General features: G+C 34.6%; 1 protein-coding gene across 6 annotated transcripts in view; it reads right to left on the bottom strand.

Annotated features, from left to right (window-relative positions):
* The window catches only part of Ahi1 (Abelson helper integration site 1), a 133572-nt gene that overhangs the window by 102143 nt on the left and 17007 nt on the right, over positions 1 to 14422 (bottom strand). For all 6 annotated transcript variants that reach the window (XM_070010717.1, XM_070010719.1, XM_070010718.1 and 3 more), the window contains 7 exons: positions 13189 to 13730; positions 9938 to 10119; positions 8608 to 8827; positions 7535 to 7727; positions 5869 to 5964; positions 3344 to 3529; positions 2172 to 2324 (listed from right to left, as the gene is read on the bottom strand). In XM_070010717.1, the coding sequence (XP_069866818.1) occupies positions 2172 to 2324; positions 3344 to 3529; positions 5869 to 5964; positions 7535 to 7727; positions 8608 to 8827; positions 9938 to 10119; positions 13189 to 13730 (1572 nt within the window). The remainder of the gene's footprint in view (positions 1 to 2171; positions 2325 to 3343; positions 3530 to 5868; positions 5965 to 7534; positions 7728 to 8607; positions 8828 to 9937; positions 10120 to 13188; positions 13731 to 14422) is intronic.

Here is a 14422-nt window from a genome sequence, read left to right as displayed (position 1 = left end):
TATACATTTAAAAATATAAATTAGGAAAACATAGCATAGAAAAACTAGTTAATTTCCATTACTACATATTACTACTCAGTAATTCCATTACTCAGACACACAAACTGTTTCATCCTTTATAAGACATAACAAATCAACACATTACAAATTTAAATAATAGTATATTCTTACCACATTAAAAACGGCTAAGGAAGAAAACTCAAGTAAAAGGTTAAATGTTGCCCAAGCAGTAGAAAATGCAAAAGTACTATATCCATCAAAATTGGATCAAAGAAACCAGGGCTTATAAAAAAATTGATGAATCCAGACATTAGGCAATAAATCTCTCATAGGCATCAAATATCTGGGTTTTTTAATGTTGTTACTGAATTGTGTTTTCACCTCAAATTAGTATGTTACAGTCCCACTTCTAGTGCATCTGTGAAAGTAATGGTGGCAGATAGGGTCTTTAAAAACAACATTAAGTTAAAATGAGGTCATCTGAGTAGTTATAATTCAGCAGTGTTGCACACTTGTAAGATGAAAAAATATCAGATCTTAATGAACAAAGACCATATGAAGAGACAACAGAAGAGTAGCCATATGCAAGCCAAAAAGAGGCCTCAAAGACTATCAGTTTTGCTGGCACCTTGATATTTGCTATGGAGTGAATGCTTATGTCCCTTCAAAATTCTGTGTTTGAAACTTGGTACTGGTGGCTCTTGCCTATAATCCTAGGTAGTCAGGATGCTGAAAGCTGAGTAACTCAATTCAATGCCAGCCCAGCGAGATTATTCTAAGAAATTTTTTTGTTGTTTTTTTTATTGTGAAAATACTGTACAGAAGGGTTACAATTACATGGGCAAGATAATGAGTACATTTCTTATCAAGCATTGTAGCCTCCTCCTTTGTTTCCCCTTCCCATCCCATTCTCCCCCCACTCCCTGCCCACCAAAGTTGTAAAGTTCATTTTTGACATAATGACTTGTATGTCTCATTGTTGCAATGGGTCTACCTGTATCCCTATTTAAACGATTTGCTTTTTCCCTTCCCCTCCACAAATTATAACAACATCAAATACGGTGAAAGCAGGGATTATACCGTGGGGGAGGGACATACAAAGCAACAAAAAATAATATTATTAATGTGTTAGAGACAAGTAATTCTTATCTCAATTAACCCTCAAAAAGCTAGAAGTGGAGGAGTTGTTGCATAAGTGGTAGAGCACCAATCATGAACAACAACATAAAAGCCAAACAAAGAAGGTGCCTATAGCTCTTGCCTGTAACCCTAACTACTCAGGAGGCTGAGAGCTGAGGATTGTGGTTTGAAGCTAGCCAGCCCAGGCAGGAAAGTCTGTGAGACTCTTACATTCAGTTAGCCACCAAAAAATTAGAAATGGAGCTGTGGCTCAAAGTTAGAGCATTAGCCTTAAGCATAAAAGCTCTGGGCCAGTACCTAGGCCCTGAGTTCAAGCACCATGACTGACAAAAAATAATAATGAAAGCCAACCAATACTCTGAGTTCAAGCCAAGCTCCAGTACTGGCTTGTACATGTGTACCCACGTACACACACACACACACACACACACACACACACACACACACACACACACAAACACACACGTACGCGCGCGCGTGCATGCACACACACACACACACACTTCTTCGTACACACGCACACACACACACACACACACACACACACACACACACACACACACACACACACACACCCCTTCATTGAAACCTTAATCAAAACATGAGGATATCTAGAGGAGAGCCTTCTGGGAAGTAATTATGTCACTAACTGTAGGGTCATTGTAAATGGGATTACTGCCTTTAAAGGAAGAGACATGAAAGAAATTATCTCCCTCTCTATCACATAGCAAGGAAGATGTCTGCATATCAGAAACCAACCTGGCTAGTATCTTGCTCTTTGACGTCTCAGATTTTTAGATCTGTGAGAAATAAATGTCTGCTGTTGAATCCATTTGTCTATGGTATTTTGTTATAGCAAACTAATACAACTGCCCATATGACAAAAACATCCTAAAAAATACTTTAATACTGTTATTTGTCATATGAATTAATGAAAAATAAGTTAAGGTTAACAATGATAGTAAGTAATAAGCTAAGTCCCTTAGGAGTTATTGTAGTTTTTTGATCCAGTACTGTAGGAAACAGCTCACCTGCCCAGGCAATCGCTTCCACTTAACTACTTCCTTTGAATCTTCTAATCCAGGTTCTGTGTCTACTGAGCTTGGCTCCTGGTGACGTTCACAATATACTGGTTTACCTTTTTCCTCTTGAAGGGCCATCATAGAACGATAAGATGGCTTTATCTAAACATGTACAGAAAATGGGCAACTTTATATCATGTTAATGCTTTTCTTTTCCCTAGCATATATTGTTTGAAAAGTAATGAGACAAATGATGTTGAAAGATTACCAAAATATAATCAAGAAAAAATTCTATTTTCATTTACACATTATTCTAAATAAAATAGAATGATGTACTTTAGAGTATAGTTCTATAATAAATAAGTTTTAAAAGTTTGGATAAAAATTAATTATTATGACTGCATAAATGGTTTTAATAACTGTTCTCTTGTGTGCTCTTCCTCATCAATACCTGCCCGATGCTTTGCCATAGATATAATGTGCTATGATGCCCCTGGCTTCAAAAATCATAAAATATATAATAAAACATTGTTTAAAAAAATTTCATTTTATGTTTTTTAAAAATTTATTTCTTAATGTTAGATTTTTTATTGAATGCCATTCAAACCAATGCAAATCAACTCCTTGGTCACAGTATATACTATCAACTACAGAATATACAACTAACCTGAAAAATTAGTGTCATATAACAAATAATGTCTTATAACAAGAAAAATGTGTTTGATTTTAGGATTAATCCTTTTCTCAGATCATTTACAATGTTCATTTACTGTAGAAAATGACATCAAAATATTATTTGTTAACTATTTGAATACACTAGAGAAATAAGTAAATCAGAGTTATGAAAATTATAGCTTAATATCAAATCTGGCTTACTGTATTGTTATTAGAAAATTTTATTGGCCTACAACACATTACTGTCTGAACAGCTTATTAAATACTACAAAATTGACAGAAAATATAGCTTGTAAAGCCTAAAATATTTGCTTTCTGGCTCTGTATAGGAAAACATTTCTCTTAAGTATCAACTACGACAAAATAAATATATAAATCTCTTAATGAATCTTTTTACTACAGAAATCTATTAAAATAATGTTCAAGACCATAGCTTATTTAAAGTAAGAAATATACCATGTGATCATTAGTGTCATCAAGAGAAGCCATAAGTGTTATGAACTTACACAGTCCGGAACTTTCAGTCCTCGCACAGTTACATACAATGTTGATGGATAGCGATTTCGTGGACATTTGGACCACCATTCAAAAACCTCAACAGCATTTGATTGTGATCGAGTCTTCGTAGGTGGGTAGTACAGCTGCAGGCGAAGTTTTGAATTGATGTTCGCATTCCCATTGGCTCCCAGAAGCTTTAAAATATTAATTCACACAAAATACTATCTTTTGAACATATGTCCAATGAGGCAACAATAGGTAGTTAAAAACTCATTTGAAAAATGCTTTTGATGCCACAACAAAATTACTTAAATTTATTAAGAGAAAGATTCACACAAATGGTTAGACAATTTCAGCTTGTTTTTCATATAAAAGTAAAACTTTCCTCTTCTCACATGAACAACCACTTCAGATTGTTGGCAGAGCACTTTTCAGAAAGGAAGTGACTAACACACATTCATTAATAAGGATAAAGATTAAAATATGTATTATGTAAACACAGAAACAGATTTTTCCATTTGTTTATTATATTATAATTAATGGCTAAAATTATGGTTTAATTTTTTAAGTCAAAATGATTTTAAGATAACTAAATTGATTTAAACTATTCACTGTATTTTAAAAATAATTTAGTCTGTCTTCTTAAAAAGGTCTATTTTTAAGAAGCTATGAAACAAAACTACCTAAATAAATAAGAGGAGATTCTTACGAGAAAAAGAAAGAAAGAAAATATTTTTTTCACCAATTCAGAATAAGTCCTCTCTCACTAGACCATGCATTTAAACAGGATCTATGTAATAAATAAGAATGCAGAGATAGTTGGAAGCTTTATCACACGTCAGACAGAATATAAAGATGATGTAAGCCAGAAGAGTAGGCATTGAGCACAGGGGATATATTTAATAACTGTTTCTGATTGGTGCAACTTGAGATATTGTTTTGAAAGTCAACAAGGGCTCTAAGGTATCATTGGCCAACAGAATTTCGTATGATGACATGAATGCTCTTTAGTTGGGCTATCCAACATAGAATCTTCTCATCACAAAGAACTATTGTGTACTTGAAGTGGTGCTAGTGCAACCAGTCAGTGGAGTTCTAAATATATTTAATTTGAATAAACCTGAACTCAATTTGCTACATATGACTATAGCTACTAAAGCAGTAAAAGAGAGAAAGGGTTAAAAGGTTTGGCAGGATATTCACTTTGAGAGAGTCTGAGTAATCAAGTTAGAATGTCCAGTAAGTAATAGCATTTACAAATATGAAAAAAAAGAAGAGTGAGCCAAGTTAAAGATGAAACTACAAGTAGCACTGACAGTAAAGAGAAAACTGAAAAACTAAGAAGGAATGGAATAAATAAAACCAGGAAAGAAATCTAATAACGTAGCAGAGTTTCAAGAGAATGATGTTTCAAATGCACATAAGTATGATGAAATAAAAAATGAACAATATACTGGTAGCTCACACTTGTGATTCTAACTACTCAGGAGGCTGAGATCTGAGGACTACAGTTCAAAGCTAGCCCAGACAGGAAAGTCCATGAGATTCTATCTCCAATTAACCACCAGAAAACCAGAAGTAGAGTTGTGGCTCAAAGTGGTAGAGCACTATCCTTGAGCAAAAAAGCTCAGGGACAGCACCCAGGCCCTGAGTTTAAGCCCATAACCAACAAATAATATAAATAAAAAAGCAAAAAATGATCACATTTGGCAAACAGAAATAATTAATGATTTGGATGAAGAAGTTTTAATGGTACAGGCAAAATCCAGACTGTAAAATGTTCAGGAATGATATATCAACAAGGAAACAGCAATGCAAAATATACCTCATTCCATTCCACTCCTCAAATCTAGGAAGGGATACGAAGACAACAGACGATAACAGTGAACTCAATAATATGAAAGGAAGGGAGGAGGAAGAGTATCAAATTGAGTAATAACATATAGTCATTAACTACTAAGCTCTCTACACTCCATTAGCCCTCTTACTGTCATATTTCCAAATCATAGTTTCTATAAGTTATTTTTAATATTCTACACCCTACAGAATCTGTTTTAATCATCTACCCTGTAACTTAAAATAAACGCTTACAATAAAAACTGTGATTAAACTACAAATTGTATAATTGAGTAGGGCTTTTTGTTTGCTTTTTCTGGCTAGAATATGAAATTGATGAGGTCAAGGAATCTCAAGGAATCTCTCCTTTAAGTTCACTGACAATATTAGTAGCTGGCACACATAAATGTCTTAATAAATATTCACTGAACTGAAAAAATAATGGCAGGACTGTATGTCTTTCTCAATGCTGCATCCTTAAGAACAAAAGTGTAAATGGCACACACCAAGAAGCCAACAGTTGACTCACCAGAACAACTGAGATCCTCACCAGAATCTGAGTAAACAACTGATCTATCATCATTATGATCTTAACTTCTGTCTTAACTTCTTATGAGGTTCAAACTGACTTGGAAAAAAACGTCAATCTAATTTAGAGATTATTCAAAATGTGCACAAAGATGTATGAAAAACATACCTTAAGAAATGCCCAGGCAATTTTCCGAAAGCCACATTCTTGGTTTTGAACCTCAGAGTTATTCTTAATTTCATCCATGCTTAAAAAATCAAGAATCTGCAAAAAAGAATTAAAAACTTACTTCTAAGAATACTATACCACTTAAAATTTAGTATTTTCTAATGATACATTATTTTAAAAATTATTTGGATACTAAAAAATGTCTCTTTATAGGAAGTGAAAATACGTGTTTTTCCCTCTGTATGTCTTGTTTTTAAGACAAGATTTTACTATATTCGAGGTTAATTTTTTTTATATTACCTCAAATGTAAGTCCAAGCAAAAATGCACTAATAGGATCCTTAGAGCTTTGATTATTCTTAATGTATCAAGCAAAAGTTCAAATGGCTATTTATTTTAAAAAGTCAGAACCCTATTTTTGTGTGTTTGCCTATTTCCTGGTCCTTCTTTGTATTACCTTTCTGAAGTTAAAGGCTTTCTCTTGGATTAAATTACAGTGAGGTTTCTCAAGAGAATTTCTTTCATACCTCCATCCTAAGAGATCAAATATTTGCAACCATCTTCACGGTACATTTTTGTATTCTAGGTACTTGTCACTCAAAACTTGCTGGTGAACTAATAGGTAAGATAATTTCTATTGAAGGCTGCTTAAACAATAATGGATTTCATTTATCTTGTGTGTTTGCATGTATGTGTGGGTACACTAGAGATTGAACTCAGTGCTTCATGCTTGATAAGTATGTTATCTACTGCTTTGAGGCATATCATTGGTCCTTTTTGCTTTAGTTATTTTTTCAAATAGTATCTTGATTTTGTTTGGGCTAGATTAGATCATGATATTCCTATTTATGCTTCCTTCAAAGATAAATAAAAGGTGCTTACCATCCTGCCCAGCTTTTTTTGTGTTGGCCCTGGAGCTTAAACCCAAGGCCTTCTGTCCTTGCTTGGTGCTTTTGATCATTGTTGGCACGCTACGACTTGAACTGTTACTCTACTTCAGGCTTTTTGCTAGTTAACTAGATCTTAAGAGTCTCACAATCTGTTGTGCTCAAGGGTGGCTTTGAACCACAATCCACAGATCTTAACCTCCTGAGTAGCTACAATTATAGGTGTGAGCAACCAGTGCCTGGTTGGGTATGTTTATCTTTTCTAATCCAGGTAGTATGGATATATTAAGGGACCCTGATAAGAATTAAATGACTTTCCACTCTGTAAAATGGATTCATAATGGATGATTGATATAAAAAAGATCTGACATATTACTTCTGTTCATCATTACAGGGTTGGTACAAGATTATAGGACAGATTAGGTCAAATGGCTAACTCTTGGCACTAGTTAATGTTCATCAATTAAGTTATCATTCTTTTTTTAATTTTTTTATTGTTAAAATACTGTACAGAGGGGTTACAATTACATGGGCAAGATAATAAGTACATTTCTTATCAAGCATTGTAGCCTCCTCCTTTGTTTCCCCTTCTCATCCCTTCCCATCCTCCCAGTTATCATTCTTTTTAAAACAGGTTCCCACTGATACAAAATATTGCAAAGTCTAGATCCTAGGGATTAAATTCTTACAGTACTTTGCTGCATTACTGAACTACTAAAAATAACAGCTTAATGTTAATATAATTTAATATTAATTAAAATTTAGTTGTTCATCTCATACCTCAAAGAACAAGATGACTTTAGGACACTCATCAAAATCTCGAAGCAAATAGGGAAAATTTTCATTAAAGATAATTTGTTCTTCCCACTCTGGAAGTCTTGATTTTAACTGTTTAAAATCATATGGCTGGGTCATAATAGGAAGAATATAATCCACATTGTCTTTTTCATAGTAAGATGAAACTGGACGTTCACTGTTGAAATAAACATACTTCTATTAATACAATTCATGATAATTTTTAGGATGAGAAAAAATACAGTGCACAAGGGAGGCCACCAGAAATAATGGATAGCTATTATACAAAACCAGAAATTATATTTATCTAACTAAAAATTAATTTTATTAAACTTAAAAGTAGTAGTGCCTTACTATCATCTCACATTTAAGTACTATCAGTAAGATTCACAGAATTACTTTATCAAGAACTATAAAGTAAAAGAAATAATTGCACCTTTACAATAAAGAGCTGAACTAAAGTAACTATTTTATAATTTTAAGTTTGTAATAAAAAGCATAATAAAGTTTTATTGTAAGAAAATAAACAATGTTTTGAGCTGCTGTAATTTTGTAAGTCCAAAGACAAGTAAGTAAATGTTTTTTCACAGTCATCATTTCTTCATTTCTTATCATCTTTCCAAGCAAATATTTTTAAATTCCACTATAATAGTATGTCAGTAATTTATTTTAGTGTATTTTCTAATCTGAGCTGTCAAGGAAGACATGTGTTATCTATAGAAGTAATTCTAGGGGGAAAAATCAAGATTCATTAGCATCACCTCATATTCATATATTAATTTAAAAGGAAATTATGAGGTCACATAACTAGGACATTTACAGTCATTTATAATGCAAGTTTTAAGGCATAAATTCATTATGAAGCTAGGTAGAAACTCTCTCCACTTAAAATGGATATTCTCCATTTCTGTAAAATGTATTTATCAGTGTCAAATGTATACTTAATGTACACTTACAACTCATATTCCTGATGACTTTAGTATTAATAATCACAGAAAAGAAGAATTCTGTAAACAGATTCCATTTCAAGGGTTAACTGGTCAATTAAAAGAAATTACCTATCATCTTTCTTGACATATTGACCAGTATTCTCATCAATCACATGAATTTTTACCATTGGATGAGAAATCATAAAATCTGATTTAAGTCTATCAGTTCGGTGAATATAAACGCCCAGGACGAGGTCATCATCAAGTAAACATTTGGGATAAACTGGACTATCTCGGCTTGTTACTTCATGAACACCATCACCATCAATGTCTTCATTATCATCTGAAACTACAGTCAGGGAAGAAAATCAGTATTTAATTAATTGTTCTTATGGTTGGATTTAAATACAACCTAACTTTTATGATCCATGCTTATTTCACTTTGTTAATAAAACTTCAAAGGAAAAGAAAGGATAGACAGTAACATAATATACTATAAAAGTAAAATACTTATTAATCATTAAAATAAAATGAGAAATCTTTAATTTTTCCAAGTTATGACCAACAATGTAAGAAAAATGTAAAAAACTAAAATTAATTTCATCTAGTTATTTTTACATGGACTATATACAATGCAGTTCATTTATAAATGAAAGTTTTGCTTTATGATAGGATGTAGCAGGATGCAGCAGCTCAACACTTAGATTAAAAGCAACTTGGAAAAGATAAGTTAAAAGTAGCTTATTGTAAAAGCATCAGAAAAGTACAGAACTAATGTATATTAAATAGACTAAAATTCTATTTAATATGCACTGAATTACAATCTAGCTCTGATTGGCACTTTGATGGGGTACTGATAGGACACTCTTTATCTGCCTATGTGAGGAAAAGGAAAGCCTTCTCAAGGGAAGAAAAAAAAATCATATGGGAGTCTCTTGTATTCAATTAATATTCACACTATAATAAAGAGTTATAGAAGAGATAGAAGAGGCAGATTATGTAACCAATAATCGAGAAAAAAGACAACAGAAACAGACTCACAGATGATAGAGAATAGTTTCCACAAAATAATTTTAAAATAACCATAACTAATACACTTAAGAAAATAAAAAATGGGCAAAATAGTTTTTTAATGAATGAAAGCTCAACTGAATTAACTACTTAGGAGCTCTAAATTCAGGATTTAAAAAGGGCTTTTTATGTTCCACAACTCTAACTACAAAGTCTATATCATTCTAGAGTTTAATTAAATTACAAACTAATACTGACTTAGGTAATACACCTTTATTAAAAAGATGCATAGATACAAATGAATGCAGGTTTTAATCTAAATGAATCAAGAACAAGTGACAAATATGCTACATTAAGCCATATTCTTTAGTTTTAATGTGAAAGATTACAATTTTTTCAGTTATTTCTGCTAAAAGAAACCATTTTTCATATATGTTCAGTTACAAACCTGGTTTAGCCTTCTTTTTTGTTTTCTTTGGTTTGGATTTTGCATTATCCGGCAAGTTCTCATCTATGTTTTGTTCTGTTGAGCTTACTTCATCATCTTGATGAGAATCTGAGGTTACAGCTTCAACTGAACATTCCTTCTTTTGCTCACTTTCAACTGTGTCATCACAGATGGTTGGCGTGCTGCATATATAACACAAGTGGCATTTTCTTTACAAATGCATTGTTACTACAATTATTATTTATTGAACAACAAAGTAAATGGAAACAGAAGTAATAACAACCCTGAAGTTTTATTTCTGCCAGAAGTTCTATATACTGTCTAGCCATGACTAGCAATCAAACTGGTCATCATTAGGTATTATTTTATACTGGGTGAGGAGTTACCATATCCTGGAGTCAGCCTAATGTGAGTTCGAAAACCTAGGGAATAATCCTAGTACTCCTGAGGCTGAGGCAAGAGGATTGCCAGTTTGAGGTTATCCTGGCTACAGAGTAAATTCAAGGCAGCCTGAGCTATAAAGTACAACTCTATCTTAAAAAAAAAAAGAAGAAAGAAAAACAGAGAGGGGGTGGAAGGAGGGAGGGAGGGAAGAAGGGAAAGAGGGAGAGGAAGGGAGGGAGGGAGAGAGGGAGGGAGGGAGAAAGACAGAGGGAGGGAGGCAAGAGAGGGAAGAAGGGAGGCAATGGCATTTTGTGAGAAATAGACCTGTCTTACAGAGGACTGAAAGTAAATGATTAATGAACAAATTTCTGTGTATTTGATGACTTGTTTTGTTTGGCTGGTTGTGGGCTTGAACTCAGGGCCTGGTCACTGTCCCTGAGCTCTTTTGCTCAAGGCTAGTGCTCTACAACTTTGAGACACAGCACCACTACCAGTTTTCTGGTGGTTAACTGGAAATAAGAGTCTCATGGACTTTTATGCCCAGCTGGTTTTGATCCGCAGATTTCAGCCTCCTGAGTAGTGAGTGAGAATCACAAGTGTGACCCACCAGTGCCTGGCTTTAATGACTTTTTTTTTTTTTTGTATTTTCTTTTTTTTTGTTACTGAGGATCAAACCTACCACACTGCACTTGCCAGGCAAATGCTTTGCCACTGAGCTATATCCCAGCCCTTTAATGACTTTTTAAAGGCCAAAAAGTTGTTCTAGTTCTGATTTCAAGAGGCTTTGGCTATGCCAATTTTTTAGGTTAAAAATTAATTGTTGATTTTAGTGACTCCTATGTGACATTTTCAGAAGGATATAAGTAAAATAAAAACCCATATGGAACCAATAAATGGTAAGTGGTAGTATTCCAGAACATGTTTACTGGAAAGCTGCCTATTAAAAATTTACTTGAATTTATCTAATTAAAAAGTTCATTTAAATAGAAAAATAAGGGGCTGGGAAGGTGGCTCAGTGGTAGAGCGCTTGCCTTGCATGCATGAGGCCCTGGGTTCAATTCCTCAGCACCACATAACCAAAAAGAAAAAAAGCCGGAAGTGGCGTTGTGGCTCAAGTGGTAGAGCGCTAGCCTTGAGCTGAAGAGCTGAGGGACAGTGCCTAGGCCCAGAGTTCAGGCCCCACGACCAGACCAAAAAAAAACAAAAACAAAAACAAAAAAATAGAAAAAGAACTCCCAATATATTTAGTTATCATTGTAAAAAAATGGGGCTGAGACAAATAAATATTTCATATTTGTTATTCCAGAAGGCCTTGCTATTTTGTCAATTACCAATACGATTATTAAAGGAAATTCAGCTACCCTTTTCATGCCACTGTCATATAAGACGTAGTTTTAATTCAAATTCAAGAATTAACCCTATTTAAAGTGAGAGTGACTTTCCAATTCCTCACTGATGTAGTAGCTATGGGAAGGAAGTTTGCAGTACTCTGTGAAAAGCAGTCTTGGCTCTTTTATGTTCATTTCTTTGTAGAATCCCCTTACCTCTGAGTGTGAGCTGGATATCATCATCCATTTCTAATAAAATGTGGTAAAGGTATTGGATATCATACTTCTAAATCATGTCCTAAAAAGATGTGACTTCTGGGCTGTGAAGGTGGCTCAGTGGTAGAGTGCTTGCCTTGCATGCATGAGGCCCTGGGTTCGATTCCTCAGCACCCATTAAGCAAAAAGAAAAAAGCTGAAAGTAGCGCTGTGGCTCAAGTGGTAGAGCGCTAGCCTTAAGCTGAAAAGCTGAGGGGCAGCGCCCAAGCGCTCTTAAGCTGAAAAGCTGAGGGGCAGCGCCCAGGCCTGGAGTGCAGGCCCCACGACCGGACCCAAAAAAAAAAAAAAAGATGTGACTTCTTTTTCGCTCTTACTCTCAAAGTCCTTGCTCTGGCAAGCAGCCATGAGGAGGTAACTCATGTAGAGAGATCCATATGGCAAGGAACTGATGTCTCTCACTAAAAGCAAGTCAGAACCAGAGACCTGCCAATTGCCACATGGCAAAGCTTAAATACAGATTTCCTGAGATTCAAGAACTACATGTGTCATTTGGCAGATGTTACACCTGGCCAGGCTTAAAGTGACTTCAGATTTGGCTAACATCCTGACTGCAACCTGTGAGAGAACCTTTTGAGATTCAAAAACTCTCAGCTAAGTCACTCAAGATTTCTGAACTCCAGATAGTGTGAAACAATAAATGTTTGTTGTTCTGAGCTTTATTTAATATTGAAAGCAGCAATGGATGCTAGCATGTCTTTCTACTAAATTGATTTCCCTTCTCCTTGTTACCACTGGTCATCTACTTTTGAGTAAGGGTGAATCATTTAGGTTTAGGAGAAACAGCTCTAGAATATCAGCAAAATAGAATGATGTTACTGTACTTCCTTATGAACTTTTTTTTGGGGGGGGAGGGAGGTCCGGTCGTGGGGCCTGAACTCTGGGCCTGGGCACTGTCCCTCAGCTCTTTTAGCTCAAGGCTAGTGCTCTACCACTTGAGCCACAGCGCCACTTCCAGCTTTTTTCTTTTTTTTTTTTGCTTATGTGGTGCTGGGGAATCGAACCCATGCATGCAAGGCAAACGCTCTACCACTGAGCCACCTCCCCAGCCCCCTCATGAACTTTTTTAAGCAATAATTCCTTAAATTTCTGTAAAACATCTAGCACACTGAAAGGTACTGTGAAAAGGTAAGCCATTATTAGCTTAGTGGAAATATCTTGAAATAAAATAGTAGGAATTTTCTTTGTTAAACTCGAGATATCACTCAAAAAGCTGAAAATTACTTATTTTAATTTTTTAACTTTTATGTTATTAGTGTAAAGTACCTTGGTTCAGCTTTAGACACTACTTGAACTTTCTTTTTCTTCTTTTTTCTTTTTTCACTGCTCAGTTTGTCATCGTGCAATAAAGTATCTGAGGGGAAATATGTCAACTGTTCTTTCAGCTTCTTCCTTATTTTCTTCTTAATCTCCTTTGCCATTTCTTCTGCTACCTGGAGCTGATATGCTTCTATCAGATCTTCTTCCCCTTCTGCATCACTTTTTTCTTTTCCTTCATTTACTTTATCACTTTTCTGATGATCACCACCTGCCTGTGCCTTTGTTCGAACTTTCTGATGTGTAGAATCAGCTTTATCGGGAATTTCTGGTTCCATATCTTGTGTGGTCTTTGTAACTTTCTTGTTTGGCTTCCCTTGCTTGTCTTCCTCTACACTGATGTCATCACTTGGATCTTCACCTGCTGATTGTGTATTCCTCAGTTTGTTTTTAGTGACTCGCATGCTCTTCTCTGGGTTAGTGGTATTAGTGCAACTCATATGATCACTTTTAGATTCCTTAATATCCTGAAGATTACTGCTAGTGGAAAGCTAAGAAAAGAAGACACAGTAATGAAAGTTCAGTGAGGCACAGTCTATTATATAAAGACAAAAACAATAGTTGCTGATTAATTTTGAAAATATTATTTGCTGTTTTTTTTTCTTTCTTGGATAGAATGATACTGTTCCAGAGCATGTGATGATGACTCACCAGTTTACATACCAGAATTAGATTGGAAATCCCCAAAAGTAACTTTAGACTAAGTAAATTATTTAAGTAACATGAAAAAGTACTTAAGAGCCAGGCAATGGTTGCCTGTGACTGTAAGCCTAGCTACTTGGAAGAGTGAGGTTGAAAGGATCCAGATTCCAGGAAAGTCCAGGTAGAAGACTGTGAGACTTCATCTCAAGTTGAAGAAGCAGGGCACAGTAGCACACACTTGTCATCTCAGCTAAAGGAGAAAGCCTAAAATAGGAGGATTACAGTTTTGGCACACATCTGAGCAGGAATAAAAAATAATAAATGCTTAAAGGCTGGAGGCATGACTCAGCAGAAGATCGTGAATTCAAATCCCAGTGCTGCCAAGAATTAAAAGAGTAATTAAGGGTTTTTAAGTAAATTAATTACTCAAATTTTAAATGCCACTTTCTTCATTAGCAGAAAAATCTCCACTGTAATTAATTAAGAGACTTTGAAACATTTCAAGCATAAAACATTTCAAGTTCTCAAACAGAAAACATAC

Source organism: Dipodomys merriami, unplaced genomic scaffold (genome assembly GCF_024711535.1).
Source record: "Dipodomys merriami isolate MVZ:Mamm:240054 unplaced genomic scaffold, mDipMer1.0.p SCAF_8, whole genome shotgun sequence".
Taxonomy (NCBI): domain Eukaryota; kingdom Metazoa; phylum Chordata; class Mammalia; order Rodentia; family Heteromyidae; genus Dipodomys; species Dipodomys merriami.
The sequence above is the reverse complement of the archived record's forward strand: the minus strand, read 5'-3'. Positions and strand labels throughout refer to the sequence as shown.